Source organism: Tyto alba, unplaced genomic scaffold, assembly GCF_018691265.1.
Source record: "Tyto alba isolate M040663 unplaced genomic scaffold, T.alba_DEE_v4.0 Super-Scaffold_2, whole genome shotgun sequence".
Lineage (NCBI taxonomy): Eukaryota > Metazoa > Chordata > Aves > Strigiformes > Tytonidae > Tyto > Tyto alba.
The window spans coordinates 55,533,512-55,548,746 of NW_024881282.1; the positions used below are offsets into that span (position 1 = coordinate 55,533,512).

Consider the following 15,235-nt stretch of genomic DNA (forward strand, 5'->3'; position numbering starts at 1 on the left):
GTATAGGACAGGAGATGTTCATTTTCTGCTACATTCGGTGTCTAGAGTCCTTATTTTAAATTGGCTGATCTCTAATAGGTATTAGATAAGGGAGACTTTGATGTAATGTACTATAAGTTCAGCAGTGCTATCACTGAGCTAAAGCTTGCTGGACCAGTGAAGTGCAGTGCTGTAATTCTTTTGTAAAGATCTGGTTGTCAGTGCCTATAATTGGGTCCTTCTATCCTGTAGTAGCAAAGGGGCAGATCTTCAAAGAAGTCATGAAGCGGTCACTGGGAAGAATGTATTCTTCTAGTGAGTTTGGGGGGGGGGTTATCCCCTTACCCACTTTTTCTGTTGATCAATGCAGAAAAACTCTGTCACCGTTCCCTGTGTTTGTTTTGAGCACAGCTAATTCTTCCTCTTGCATATATCTTCTCTCTCCTCTATTCATATCAGACTTCTCTAACCAGATCTGTTGACCTGAGCTACTCTGTGATTAATCTGTCAACAAACTAAAGACGCTGCTCTCATTATGAGTAGAAACTGTCTAAAGCTTGTTGGTAGCTTTTAATTTGAGTTCTCTAGACTCCTGTCAAGTATCACCCTAGCAGCTGGCTCTCTACTTCATCTTACAGTATCACTCCTTATTGGGTGCCATAGAGAAAGTAACGAGGAGCCTTGTACATTTCATAGAATCATGAAACAGCCCTCTTTGGAAGGGACCTCAAAGTCATCCGGTCCAACCTTTTGTGGAAAAGGGAGCCTGAATGAGTTTATCTAGCACCCTATTCAGTTCTATCTTGACAACTTCCAGTGCTGGAGACTCCACCACATCCCTGGGGAGGTTGTTCCAGTGTACGATTGTTCACACTGTAAAATATTTATTTCTTGTATCTAGACAATACTTGGTTCATTTGAAGTTCAGTTTGATGTTACCCGTATCTTGGTGTAGCTGCAACTGCTCTAGAAAGCAGCAGCCATGCCTTCTACCTGTACCCAGGGGTTTTCTGCCTTTCCCCTTCCTCAAGTTTGATCTGGTTGTATTACTTGGTTAGTTTGCTGAATTCACTCAGGCAGCTGCAGGGCAATTGTGAGACTTGGCACAAGAGAAGTGGTGGGAGCACAGCACTGACAATTAGGAATTGATATAGAGGATTTGAAGAGTGATCACATGTGATGGGATGACAGGCTAACGCTGCTCTAGGAGGTGTAAGATGCTACCAGATACCAGATTGAACACTTCAGTGAAATAACTATTCAAGATCTGTTGTCATTTTTTTCCGTACTTTGCTTGAAACACCTGGTAGACATCCTTTATGTGTGAGGAAGATGTGGACACATGCTAGAAAGTACTTTCCCAGAAGGAAGATTATTTAGTATAAGTTCCCATCTAGTAATTTTATTCTGAGGCCCCTAGAGAGTAAATCTGAAAATAATATGACAGATACCCATTGCATCAGGATAGCAAAAAATGCGGTGGTTTCTCTGCCTCCTAAGAATAACAAGAATGCCCCTGCAACTTCAGTGAAAGATGACCTGTTTCATCTCAATGTGAACAGATGAGCTGGCATCCCCAGGTTTTATCCATGCAGTGTTAGTATGAAAAAAGAGCAGAGACGCTCTTCATTTTCTTCAAGAAAAAATCCAGAATTGGTATGTCTTCATTTATCTTTAAAGCTGTTTCTCTCCCTGGATCCATAAATTATTTTTTCTTTTCCTCTAAGAAGAGGTAAGATTTGAACAGAATAATTTTATTACTGACTGTGTTTTTTAACATTTTTTAAAGGGTGATTCTGAGTTTTCAGCCAAAACTGAGAACTTTTCCTCCTTCAACTCCTGATTCTAGATGCTTCACAGAATATCCCTTTGCTTTCTCATTTTTTTTCTTATTTCTCTGTGAATGTAGCTATTTGCATAGGTTAGGTAACCAGTTCTGCACTTCTTATTTCAACACTTGACTATTCTTCATCTCCCCGCTCCCCTTTTTAAATATATTCTCTAAGATAAATTCTGACTGAAATTGAAATGAGGGAATGAAATTCTCTCAGAATTTTGATGTTAGCTTCCAGAGCACCTGCCTTCTGAACTGTTCTCCAGCATGCCCATTCTGTGCATCCTACTGCTGATTAATTTCGTACCCAAGACACTACAAACATGCCTGACTGCCTGGACTCACATTTGTAGCAAAAGCAGGGAGTTCAGGATAACATTTCTGCTTTGTAGAATATAGTAGTCATGACAATGGTGTCACCACATCTGAGCTAAATAATACTGCTGTATTTCTCTTGTGATACACGTATTTATGCCTAAAAATTCATCTTTGTTACTGGCGTGTGCTCTTACAGATCTGTATTACAAACAGAAAAAACAAGCAAACGGGCGTTGAGTGTAATTGCTTTTTCTTAGGCACTTAAACACGTCGAGTCTCTTGTGTGACTGCCAGTTAAAATGGCTACCACAGTGGATGTCAGAGAACAACTTTCAAAGCTTTGTAAATGCCAGTTGTGCCCATCCTCAGCTGCTAAAAGGGAGAAGTATTTTTGCTGTCAGCCTGGATGGGTTTGTCTGTGGTGAGTATAGCCTCTATTCCTCATTCCATAGAAAAAATTTTACTGAATGCATTGATTTTTTTTGTTGTGGTTTCTTTGATATGTTTTCTCTAATAAAATGGAGAGGATTAAATATTTGTTAACATTTCCTTCTCTGTTCCCAGACTGTGATGTAAATGCTCAAAGCCTGTGGCTTTGTACAAGATAGGAAGTGACAGTTTTCTGAGTTTTATTTCATGTACAGCTTGCTTACATAGTACATAGCATAGCGTGCAAGGGAAAGCTCAATAGTTCGTGGTGGTAAATGTATATGCCTCTAGATTTAAAAGATCGATATTGTTTAGATAACTGTAATTTTTAAGTGAGACATATTTTGTCAAACTTAAAATGCAATTTTTGGTTTTGATTATTTGTAAATTATTTTCATACTCCATCAGTCTTGAGGTTATTCCAGAGCTGAGAAAATTTGAAAGTAAAATAGCCATACTGGCCTCAGCTCTGGCCTTTTTTGTGTGTGCTTGCTGACTACTTTAGAAATTATTTGGACCATGTAAGTTACTGCTGGTATGTAAACTCTATTTTAAAACATGTGTTTACCTCAGTTATGCTACTGATATTTTGTATTTCAATATGCCAGACAGTAAATGCTAGTAAAATATTTTTACTTTTAAGACTTGAAAATTTGAGGTGATAGCATTGGCCTTAAAAATGAAATTTCTCTTATGTGTAACATTCGTTATCACCTATATGTTACGCTCTATTTAAAGCAAGGTGAAGCTAAGCATTCAGAGATGTGTGCTTGAGTACTCTGATACATTAAGTGGGAATTTTGAAAATATCAGGAAATTAAAAGATAAAGGGATTTCATGTATCTTTCTTGTATACATTTTTATTTTTCTTTCTAAATTAAAACTTATTTTCTTTGGAGACATATCAGTAACCATATTTGTCTTCTCAGTAATTTTAGTCTCATAGCAAATATGACTGCTTAATTTTTACTGTTGCCACTCATACCTTTTTCAGTTGGAAAGCAGGCACAGAATAGAAAATCGGGTACAAAAATGTTGTTTTCTTCCTTCCTATTAGCAGTCAAATGTTTAATGTATTAATGTTAATTAATGAGTAGGTGGTGCATAATCTAGCTACTGCTGAAAATGAGAAGTTGACATAATGCAGGAAATTAGAGATTACTCGATAGTTAATGGAGTATGTATGAAGTATACATCCTTATTTATGAGAAACTCATTCTGGCAATAAATTAAATTGGGGGATTTGGGTATATATCTCTTGTTAAACCATGGGGGATTGTGATCTTTCTTTTAACTGCTGAATGTAATTTTTAATGAATTAATTTCAAACCCTCTAAGATATATTAGCAAAAAGGGATGTACTAAGAGTAAATTGTTATGTTTAATGCATAAAGTAATTGTCATGCAGAAGTAACTAGAATCTCTTAGTACAATCAATGAGTGTTTCACTGTTTATTGAATCTTTAAAGTGTGCCATCGCTAGATGTTTTGGTGTACACACCTTGAATTATAAATTTACAGTGGGCACTTTTGCTTTTATAGAATTTTCAAGAGGAGAGTGTTAAGTCTTGTCTGAAATTAAAATAAGTAATCTATTTCATATAATTTATCTAAGTGTATAAATCCTCCAAATCATGCCAAGTTACATTTTTGAAAACAGCTAGGGGATACGAAGGCATCATCCTAAATTTGTTAAAGGAAAGCACGTGTTCGGCAAGGGTTCCATATCTGTGAAACTGAAAAAAAAATGGAAAATCTGTGTAAATTGTGCTTCCTAATACCATGTCTTTCAAGCTGAAACAAATCATGAGATGTTTGGGTACTAAAGGTAACTGTGGAAGTAAAAATAGATACTTTTTTGACCTATATTGAATAGTTCACCTTAACATAGTGATGCTAAAAGAGTACCGTCTAGGTGATGAATATCTTGTTTTCTGTTACATAGTAGCTAAGTAGCTTCTTCAAAATGAGAAATATATTTCTTAAAGAGAGTATATGCATCTGTGTGTATATGTGTTTATGTATCAGTGTGTTTATGTGTGTGTGTACATTTCTGTGATACATGTATTCAAATACACTCTCAAATTGTTCTGACAAAACACACACATTGCCAGTCTTATCCTAGAGTGTTCTTCTGTATTCCGTTGTATCTGCTTGAGTGACCTTTTCATTCCCCCTTCCTGCTAAATAATTAAGATTTTAAAACATTCTCTTATTCTTTGATAGTACAACTAAACCAGAATGAAGTATGTTCTCCTGTCTTTTCATAAGGCTAATTTAAGTATTTACAATGTTTCACTTACTTTCACTGACTCTGCACAGGGATAACTATCAACTCAGTTTGCAAATGGTGTAGTTTGTCATGGACGACTTAAGGCATGGCTATGAAGCATGAAAGCCTGGGAGATTCTTAAAGCCCATGCTTATGGTCCCAGATCGGGGGATCCGTGTTGTTGTGTTGCTGGAGCACAGCTCCAGATTTGCAACTGTTCTGCAGGCAGCTCGAGTTCAGGCTATCTGCACATCTTGTTTTCTTTTGTAACACGCAATGTGGAGGTTTTTCGAGGAAATATATGCTTTGACCTTGGTAAATTGTTCCCAAAAAAATGAGACATGAGGGCGTGAAGGGGCTAGGTAAAACCTGACTCTCTGCGGTGCAGGAAGGGTTTGCAATAAGGAGTATTTGGGGCCCAGGGTTTTTCCTGCAGTCCCCGTGAAGTTTGGGCCTGTGTCTTTGTCAGGAGGTAGGAGACATCTTGAAAGTTGGGAATACACTCAGGTTTTTGCTTTTAGGAGATCAAGCCTTTAATTGCCTACTCCTTTTGTACATGCAATGTCCATACAATTGACAGAGTAAATAGTTCAGAAAGCAACTAATTCTAATTCAAAATGGCACTTTGAAGGTAACTTTCCAGTAGTAAAGGGACTTCCAGAAACTAATCTCTTGAAATTCTTGAGTGCTGCCCTGCTTCAGGGATCTTCAGCACTGCTGTGTTTGTAAGGTGGGCCAAACAGCCACAAATCACTGGAACAGTGAGTTTTGTACATGATTAGTTTTTGTGGGTTTGGGGAAAACCCTCGACTTTAACTTGCAGTTTCTGATGGCAGAAGAGCTATGTTTTCAATAAAGAAAAACTCACAGCAGCCTGAGGTGGTGTAAAGATGAAGGGTAGGCTTCATGACTGACATTCAGAATAGTTCTAACGGATGTCAGGGGGTAGTTACCTCCTCTTTAGTGCTGCTGTTGAATAAACTGTACACACAGTCTGCTTTTAAATGTGCTTTCTCTTCAATAACAGATGACTTGGCACAATAAACTCATAAATACAGCATCTTTAAATGCCCTAAGGCTAACGAAATTTAAAACGAAAGCATTGTGTACCCATTTTATAAATACTTAGCTGACTCTTCTCTCAAACCTATAAAACAAGGCTTACAAACTCTTTTCTATAAAGAGTCCTCGGGCCTCACATACATTTTCTTCCTCTGTGTTACTTTTTTTTATTCCCTTTTCCCTTCTGTGCAGATGATTTTCCTAAACCACAGATCACTGTCCAGCCAGAAACCCAGTCAGCAATCAAAGGCTCCAATTTGAGTTTTGTATGTTCAGCAGCCAGCAGCAGTGATTCCCCAATGACTTTTGCATGGAAGAAAGACAATGAATTATTGCAAGATGCTGAAATGGAGAATTATGCACACCTCCGGGCACAGGGTGGTGAAGTGATGGAGTACACTACCATCCTTCGACTGCGCAACGTTGAATTCAGTAATGAAGGGAAATACCAGTGTGTTATTTCAAATCATTTTGGTTCATCCTACTCTGTCAAAGCCAAACTTACAGTAAACAGTAAGTACATTACTTTTTGTTTGTGGACTTAAAGTAGAATGATTTTAATCAAGATATGTAAACATAGTTTTTTCCATTCTCATCATCTGCGTCTTTTAGAAGATCCTTTAATAAGCCGAGATTATTTCGTAAAATATATCTACTTCCAAGATCACCATTCAGTTTTACATCTGGCCCCATTGTGATGAACCCTAGTATAGGCAAAAACAAATAAGAGACCGAATTCATAGTAAATCTGACAAAATCTATGTAATAAAATGGAAAAACATTAATCTTTTCTTCACAGGAGGTAAGTATACTCTGTTTCAAGGTACTCTGGAGAGGTCACATAGGAGGCTGTTAACAGAAATGAGATTTTCATCTAGCCGGTCTCATACTTCACAACTCCCTCCTTTTCTATTTCTTGGCTACTGATAAATTTAGGTTGTGTGCCTCTCCAGCATTTTTAGGCCCAAGAAAGGTGTTACTAAAAACCTGTGCAAAAAAGGAAAAGTGTGTTTCATTTATTCATTTTGTTATCATTAACTTTTCTTTAGTGCTGCCTTCGTTTACAAAGATCCCCATGGACTTAACCATTCGTGCTGGGGCAATGGCACGTCTGGAATGTGCTGCGGTTGGGCATCCCGTCCCACAGATTGCTTGGCAGAAAGATGGTGGAACGGATTTTCCTGCAGCACGCAAGAGGCGCATGCATGTCATGCCTGAAGATGATGTATTCTTTATTGTTGATGTGAAGATTGAGGACACAGGTGTTTATAGCTGTACAGCTCAGAACACCGCTGGAAGCATTTCAGCTAATGCAACGTTAACAGTACTAGGTAAGACGTTGGAAATCATTAATGGCACAATCTCCTTGAAGAACAGACCTATTGCTGAGTGCTTTTAAAACCATCAGCTGATTAAAAATAGCAAAGTTACGAAAGTGCTCTATAGAAATAAAAATATTCTGAAATAATTTGTATTGACACATAGTTACAGAGTAGAAATATTTACTCCAGCACACAATCACTATTTTAATGCAAAATAATAGAAGTTAGTTGTTTCTCAGTGTGTATACAATGTCTGATGGGGGGGGGGGGCTGTTATTTTTGTTTAGAGACAGGGGATTTTGTGTAACTTTTAATTTCCTGATGTTTTGTTAACCATCTTTAACCTGTTTCTCTGCAATCTTGAGCGTGTATGATTTGGCCTTTTTACCTTCTAAGGTAATCGAGTATCTAGGTCTGATCAACTGACAAGTAAACTGTAGGCTCTAAGTTCAAATTCCTTGAGTGTTTTTTCTGAGAATGAGAGTAAGCTTCATTAGGCCTTACTGATGCATTTAATTCATCTTTTCCTCTTGAGCTGTGAAGGAAAGGGACATGTTCCCGTTCTTGCAAGGTCATTTAGAATATAAGGCTTATGCTTTCTTTTCAGAAACACCATCATTTTTGCGGCCCTTGCTGGATCGAACTGTAACAAAAGGTGAAACTGCAGTCCTGCAGTGTATTGCTGGTGGTAGCCCTCCACCCCGACTGAACTGGACTAAGGATGACAGCCCTCTCGTGGTAACAGAAAGACATTTCTTCGCTGCAGGCAATCAGTTACTAATTATTGTGGATACAGATGTAGAAGATGCTGGGAAATACACTTGTGAAATGTCTAATACGCTTGGAACAGAACGAGGCAACATCCGTCTTAATGTAATTCCTACTCCCACCTGTGATTCTCCTCAAAACATTGCCCCATCACTTGATGATGATGGATGGGCCACGGTTGGCATTGTGATCATAGCTGTGGTTTGCTGTGTGGTGGGCACTTCCTTGGTGTGGGTGGTCATCATCTACCACACCAGAAGGAGAAATGAAGATTGCAGCATCACAAATACAGGTGTGTAAACTGAAGGTTTGACTTGGAAAGGGAAAAGAATGTTTGTGGTTGCTTTGCAATGACTTTATTGTAGGAACATTTGTGTGCTTTGACTTGCAGTCAGAAGAGTGAATTACTTGTTACTTTCAGGACTTTGCTGACAAGCTTAAAAATGCTTTTCCAAACTCTGAAGTATGCTGATGGCTTTTGTGTGTGTTTTTGCTTCCCCACAGATGAAACAAATTTGCCTGCTGACATTCCAAGTTACCTGTCATCCCAAGGGACACTGGCTGAAAGGCAGGATGGATATGGTTCATCTGAAAACGGCAGTCATCATCAGTTCCTCACATCTTCTGTGGGAGGGTATTTCTTGCCACAGAGGGACAGTAATGGTAGGTGTAAAATGTTAAGCAGATTTTCCATGTTGCTTGAGTAGCTACAGTTTGGCTATTGTCTTTCTAACTAATAGAAATAACACTAAAGAAAAGTCTTCACTGAAGTTTTAAGAGAGGATATGAAATTTATTGCTTGAGTGAGATAATAACAGAAACTTAATTCTGTTCATCCAAATGACATTATGGCTTTACTTAAATCATTAGGTTTTTCTCTAGTCTCAAGGGTAAATTTAAACTGATGATCACATTTCCAAAACAAGAGTATGCAAAAGGAATTACAACGGCATGTCTTCCTCTGTTAGAGCTAGAAAAGGATGCTTTTTATGGAATGTAGGCATGGGTAGTAATACCAATGTAATTTTAGTATAACTTTAATATAACTGATTAAACTTTCCTGTTAGAAAAGTTACTAGGGTCAGAGTCAATAAAGGATTTAAGGTGACTGCAAGTTAAAAGATGCAGTACTTAATATTTATACATTTGGCCCCTGAAAATGCAGAGCATACCTGGGTTAGGGAGGAAAAAGGCACCTTGCTGGGAAGGAGTTGGGGTCAAGATACAGACAGGGGTTGGGGCAGGTGGGAATGGAGCAGTGGTGAGAGAGTTCTGCAGTTGTAGGCTAGTGAGAGGAGCAGCCCCTTTGTGGAGCATGAAGCACAGACCATGTCCACGGCTTTCGGGAGCCATTGAGTTAAAAGTCAGTATAGCTGTTCGAGCAGCCAGTGACTCCCTCAGATTCTTCCACCCAGGACTTTCTTGTTAGCACTCTGTGTTCTAGAGGGTGACTGTGTGACAGAGCTTGAGCCTGGCTTCCAGTGCTTTAGAGGAGGGAAGTCCCTGGTTCTGATCCCTGTGACTGGGTTTTTTCTGTTACCCAGGGACTGTATAATGAAGCAAAGCGTGACACATTCTCTGTCAAGATAATTAATTGAACACTTGCTAGAATTAGAATTCTCATCAAAAGGTTAGGTTAAACTTAAGCAAGCTCTAAAGACACTACAAAATTTAGTTGAACAGATGAGCTTCTTAAAAGAACAAAACTTTCTCAAGAAACTAAGCTGAAATGTAGGAAAAGACCATACACTGACACGTCTGTTTTATTTTTAAGGCATTTGCCATCTAGACAATGGCAGCGAAACAGACTTGGAGGGTGTTGCAGATCCATTCCTATGCCACTATTTGGGGACTTCAGGGACTTTGTACTTGAAAGGAAACACATATGGCTCTGAGGCCTTTGAAGCATACAATGCGAGTAAGTTGGAGAGGAAAAAAAGTTTTAGTCCTAATTTGATCTTGTGCTATGATGAGTCTATATAGAAACAATTTTTTCATTTTCTTTAGGTTGCAGCCCTGACCAAAGAACAGCATGCCTGGACCATTATGAGTCTGAATATTTAAAAAAAAAGGAATGCTGTCAATACTCACCTCCACTGGAAGATCCGTTTGACCAGTGTGTTGGCATTATTGGTATGCAGGCTACAAATAGCAAACTGATTAACTCCATTTATACACAAAATGAAGGAACTGGACTAAAAAGCAAAAGTCTGAACTTGGACACATTTGATTTAAACAGAAGTTTGGAACCCTCATCTATTATCAGTAACAGCACTTTCATGGGTATGTTCTAGCTATTGTGTTTTAATTCAACTGCTGGGTATCCTTGCTGTCTCGTTTCCTACTTCCAACACTAAGCATAACTGATTTCTTAGCTTTTTCTTTCCCATTCCTACAACAGGTAATTCTGTAGTAGTGTTTAGATGCTTATATAGTTAGCATTGTGAAAAAACTGATCTTGTGCAATTTTGTGTGGGCTTCTTCTTGTGGATGACTGTGAATTTAATAAGATAATACAGCGCACAGCATGTGGAATATAAATACTTTAGAAAAGAGGAGAGACAGGAAGTAGCTGAGGGAAGGCAGTTTGAGAGTTGTCCTTGATGTTTTGCCTGTGTTCTGTCTTTTTTGTTTTCTTCTCCCCTCATCCTCCCTGGGTAACTTGCAGTACTGCAGGATCTATTTTTAAGGCTGACACAGCTGACCCGTACATGTAGGCTCGCACTCTCTCCACTGTACCGTGAGGACAGTTGGAAGCCCCAGAACTCAGGGTGCTCTCTGGAGCCTACCAGAAGTTAGCCAGGAGATGGGCCCTATCCAGTGTTGCAAAAGGAGCATCTTTGGGCTTGGTGAGAAGCAGAATTGACATACATCAAAGCAGTTCTCAGGTCAAACGTAGTAGTCCAGTGAGGTGGTTTACCTCTGGGTGTAACTGTGAGCCCACTTCTGCTTCTCAGGAGACCTGACTTCTGAAGACCATTAGATGCAACGTCCCAAATGTTTGACATTCAGACACAAAAAAGTGATTACAGTAAAACTGTGTAATGAGCATATTTAGTTTACCAGGAGATCTTAATAGCTCACGCTTACATAAAAATCTCAGCAGTGGTATGATTCTTATCTTTTATCTTAATCTAGCAGATTTCCATAAATGTTAGGGTACTTACTTAAATACACCTTAACAAACTTCAGGCGTACTAGAAGTTTTGCCTGACAGGCAAAAGGTGTGCAAGGTTGCAGGAGGGCTTGGGGCAGGTGGGGAGACTTGAACCCCAGTGTATGTGTATATATTATGTAACAGGATGAGCCAGAACTATTCACCCTTCAAAGTAAGGCACTGTGGAAAAATGACCTCTCTAATCTTCCTTTGTCTTCTTTTCTCATGGTGTGTATGACAGAAGAGTTCCTGAAGCTTAATTGAGGGTTCACAGTTTTAATCCAGATCGCGGGGGGGGGGGGGGGGAGGGGGGGGGGGGGGAGGGGGGGCGGGGAAGGGGAAAAGCATTGCTTTACCTTTTAATCTCCCTAAATGTTGGGTGTTGGTTTGGTTGGTTGGTTGAAAACGCATATAAACCCACATTCTGCTTTCATCCCTGTGGTGTCTAAGTGCCAAGTGTAGTCCTGGTACCATGGATTGTCTCCTGGCTGGTGTGTCAGCATGGTGGTTGTTCAAGGCCTGGGTCTGCTGGCTCTGCGAGGGGACTTAGGGAATGTGCATCACTGGGCTCTTTGTTCTCAGGGGGTGGGGAGGGAGGTACAAGCTCTGAAGTTTTCCCCCTTCGAAAGCCAGATGTTTGGACTGTAAAACGTTGCAGATGCCATGACATCTGGCAGAGGCCCTGGGACTACACACGGCCTCCTGGCTGCCTGCCACTGTTGCTGTGGTGGGACTGTGCAGATAGGGCTTTACCACATGTCTCCTGCAGAAAGTAGTTCTACTGTATGTGGGTATACCCAAGAGTTAATGCAACCTCGAGGGCTCATATTCCTCTTTCTGCCCTAAAAAAATATACACAGAGCTACCTTTTTTATCAGTTCTCTGAGCTACTTCCTCACCCAAGTTGCATCATCATTGCCTTTGATGCCTCATAATCATTACCGCTCTTCACTCAAAGAGCCTATGGTTAGTTAGGTCTTGGAGGTGGTGGCTGTGGAAGAAGTCTTGATAGATTTCTTGTGTTTAGTTGTGGATTCGCTTCTTCACCATCGTTGTTTTCAAAGTCAGCCCCCCTTTTGCCTCTGCAATCACAATGAAGACAACAGCTGGCATTAACATCACTGTTGATACATGAGCCACAAAGTTTGCTGCTTGGATATATATGTTTTTGTTTTTTTAATGCTAAGAAACAGGATTCATTTGTAGCTTTGCTGTGAGGACCATCCTTTCATGTTGTGTTAGGAACAAATTTTCTTTGCAAATCATTGATGCAAATATGGACATTGTCCAAATCCATTTTTAGTAACTTCTAAAGTTTCAGTTTTACTTGAAACCTTTACATTTACCAGCTAAGCAAAACTGGACGTATGGCTTTTTGGGTGCAAAATTTATTAATGATTGTAGTATTAAGGTATTAATAAAATCTTGAGTTCTTCAAAATCAGCCTGTAGAACATATTCTCTGAAAATAAGTCTTTTGAGTGTCACTTACAGACACTATGACTTGTAATGGCCATATTTTTCTTCAGTGAAAAAAGAGAAAGCCCTTCTTGCGGAGGTGTTGATGCTAACACCTTTCCAATTGTGAAGAGTGACAGGCACACTAATTACTTTCTAGCTAGTGAATCCAGATAATTATTAATAAGGATTCAACTGAAATGCCAAATTCTTTTTGGCCTACTTCTGTTCTATCCAGCTGTGGGCAAAGAGCTGAACAGGTGTGAATGGGGAATTTGGCTGGTGGGACCTCTATTATTAGCAGGAGATGTTGGCCTGAAAAGGATTGTTTTAGCATTCAGATTGCATAGTGGGAGGATATTGTATAACCCTATACATGTTGGATTTTTTTTTTAAATATATTTGTATTTAACTGCATGGCAGATTTCATATGCCATTCATTCACTGAACAACAAAACAGGGAGACTGTTGTGACTTAGAAACCGTCTTGTGATATGTTTGCAATTTGGTCTGTGTGCACACCTCCCCTGACACCACCCTCCCCAAAGAAAAAATGGGCATGGGAGTAGTCAGGAAAAGAAAAGTAGTGAAGTTGTGTGTGGCTGGCTATACATCTACTTTGGAAATGTTTTTAATGTCTCAGGTAGCAGAATCTTGTCTTATGCTTGTGATCACATGGATGTTTTCTTTTAAGGGGTAAAATAACAGTTAAATAAAATCTCACTTTGGTGAGCTTTTACTTGTGTTGATCCTTATCTTGTATTCTAACATGCAGCCCTGAGAGAGACACAAAACTGTTAGCATCAGTGTTTCTGTACTTACTCATTTACTGTCTTTCAGGAACATTTGGAAAGCCTTTATGGAGGCCTCAGCTGGACTCTCTTTCAAGTTGTAGACAGCCAGCAAATTGCCAACTAAAAACCTCACGTAATAATCCTCACGCCTCACTGGACTTCGATGCAGAGGCAGTTGAAGATGGAAAGGAAAGGACAGTTTCTAGAGGAGAAAATAGCATTTATACTTACAAACAGTCCTTTGAAAACTTTAGGACTTCTACTTTCCAATCCTGTGATTTGGATACATAGCTCCTTTTGGACCTACCGTTGATTTCTGGAACCAAAGAAATACTTTAACATATTACTACCTCAGTGTGGAATTTTATTTAAAAAGGGAAGAAGGAAAGGAAGAAGGGAAGAAAGAAACCGTGTGATGCTATGAAACAAAGAAATGCATTTTTATTCAAATAAAGCATAATTGCCAAAATGCTCTACATTTTTATACAGGGGAAACATTCCTTATAAAAATACTATATTTCTAATTATTTTATAGCTTTGTTTTATGCAAATAATATCTTTTGTAAATTAATGGTGTAAATAATACAGCATATGTATTTCTATGTCAGACTTCATTTTATTGAAATGAGTAGTAAGCATTCTAATTTTGTACTGTTACTTGTACCTTTTTACAAATGGAAACGCCATGCTGTTTGCAGGTATCATGCATCTTATTTGCACATTACTTTTAATAAAATATGCTGCCATGTGGTCTCTGACCAACATTAGTGTATGAAGAACGAAAAGCGTGAATTATATTTGTAGACAGTGTTGCATATGTAGGTGCCTTCTATTTCTTGCTTGCACCTTTATTTGACTAAAACTTGTATCTTTAGATTTACTGTTCAAAGAATGGATGTGTTTCTGCCACAGCTATGAGCAAGGTGGGTTGAAGTTATCTGTGCCAAAATAAGTATTGCAAATCTTCCACTTGGTGAATTCCCACTGCCATGGTAAGGCTGTAGTCCCAACATTCTGCCCATGCTTGTGTGCAAATAGTGTGCATGCATCTGGTGGAAGATATGCACAACAGATGCATAAATCCATATCAAGCTATTTAGTAAAAAAGAGAAGGCACTGCATATCTGCCCAGTAGCATCATTCTTTTCTAAGTGGCTTCGTGCTAAATGTTTGCCAGATACTGAGTGCATGCCTGAGTCTTTGCTTTCCCATACCCTTTCTCCCTCTTTTGCTTGTGCAACCACTTCTACACCCAACATGAGAAGGTAATCCAAGTACAAGATAATGTTTTCTTTGGTTTAACTCGTGCTTCTGTTCCCTACTCAGCAACCCTTTTCTGGTTATAGAGGAGATCTGTGCTTTATTCAGTTGCTTAGTGAAGTTGAGCAATTGTAAATTCTTGCTGGACTAAATTTGCAGTAATGAACCCAGTGCCTTTAACTATACAAAGTCAGAGAAAGAGGATTGCTTACTATAAAATGGCAATTAAAGCTAAGTGAAAACAGTCTCTTTTGTTTTTCTATGTACAGATGCCTACTATTTTAAAAAGCTGTGAATCCTGTCGTCATCACTGCATTAAAACAGCGAGACTCCAAAATGGTTAATATTACAGGACATCGGCTTTTTAAATCTGCCTACTTTGAAGGTGCAAACTTACATGGTTGCCAAATCGCTTCTTTTAAACTAAATCAAAAGCAGCTGTTTAGAGTAGACCATCACAGACATCATGGCTAAATCTAGAGCAAAGGTTTCTCTGCCTGGTATAGCTGAGCTAAGGGCTTTTTGTTGTTTGTAGCCAGAAACCTGGTACCCAGATTGCGATGCAATTTCCCTTTAATTTAGG

The 15,235-nt window shown here is 39.0% G+C and overlaps 1 protein-coding gene across 1 annotated transcript in view; it reads left to right on the forward strand.

The window, feature by feature from the left end:
• LRIG3 (leucine rich repeats and immunoglobulin like domains 3) overlaps nucleotides 1–14,168 on the forward strand; it is a 44,168-nt gene extending 30,000 nt beyond the window's left edge. The window contains exons 12-19 of the mRNA XM_042793354.1: nucleotides 2,389–2,552; nucleotides 6,087–6,407; nucleotides 6,944–7,225; nucleotides 7,824–8,276; nucleotides 8,489–8,647; nucleotides 9,759–9,902; nucleotides 9,992–10,267; nucleotides 13,439–14,168. Coding sequence (XP_042649288.1) covers nucleotides 2,389–2,552; nucleotides 6,087–6,407; nucleotides 6,944–7,225; nucleotides 7,824–8,276; nucleotides 8,489–8,647; nucleotides 9,759–9,902; nucleotides 9,992–10,267; nucleotides 13,439–13,683 — 2,044 coding nt within the window. The 3' untranslated portion in view covers nucleotides 13,684–14,168. The remainder of the gene's footprint in view (nucleotides 1–2,388; nucleotides 2,553–6,086; nucleotides 6,408–6,943; nucleotides 7,226–7,823; nucleotides 8,277–8,488; nucleotides 8,648–9,758; nucleotides 9,903–9,991; nucleotides 10,268–13,438) is intronic.
• Nucleotides 14,169–15,235: the final 1,067 nt, after the last annotated feature.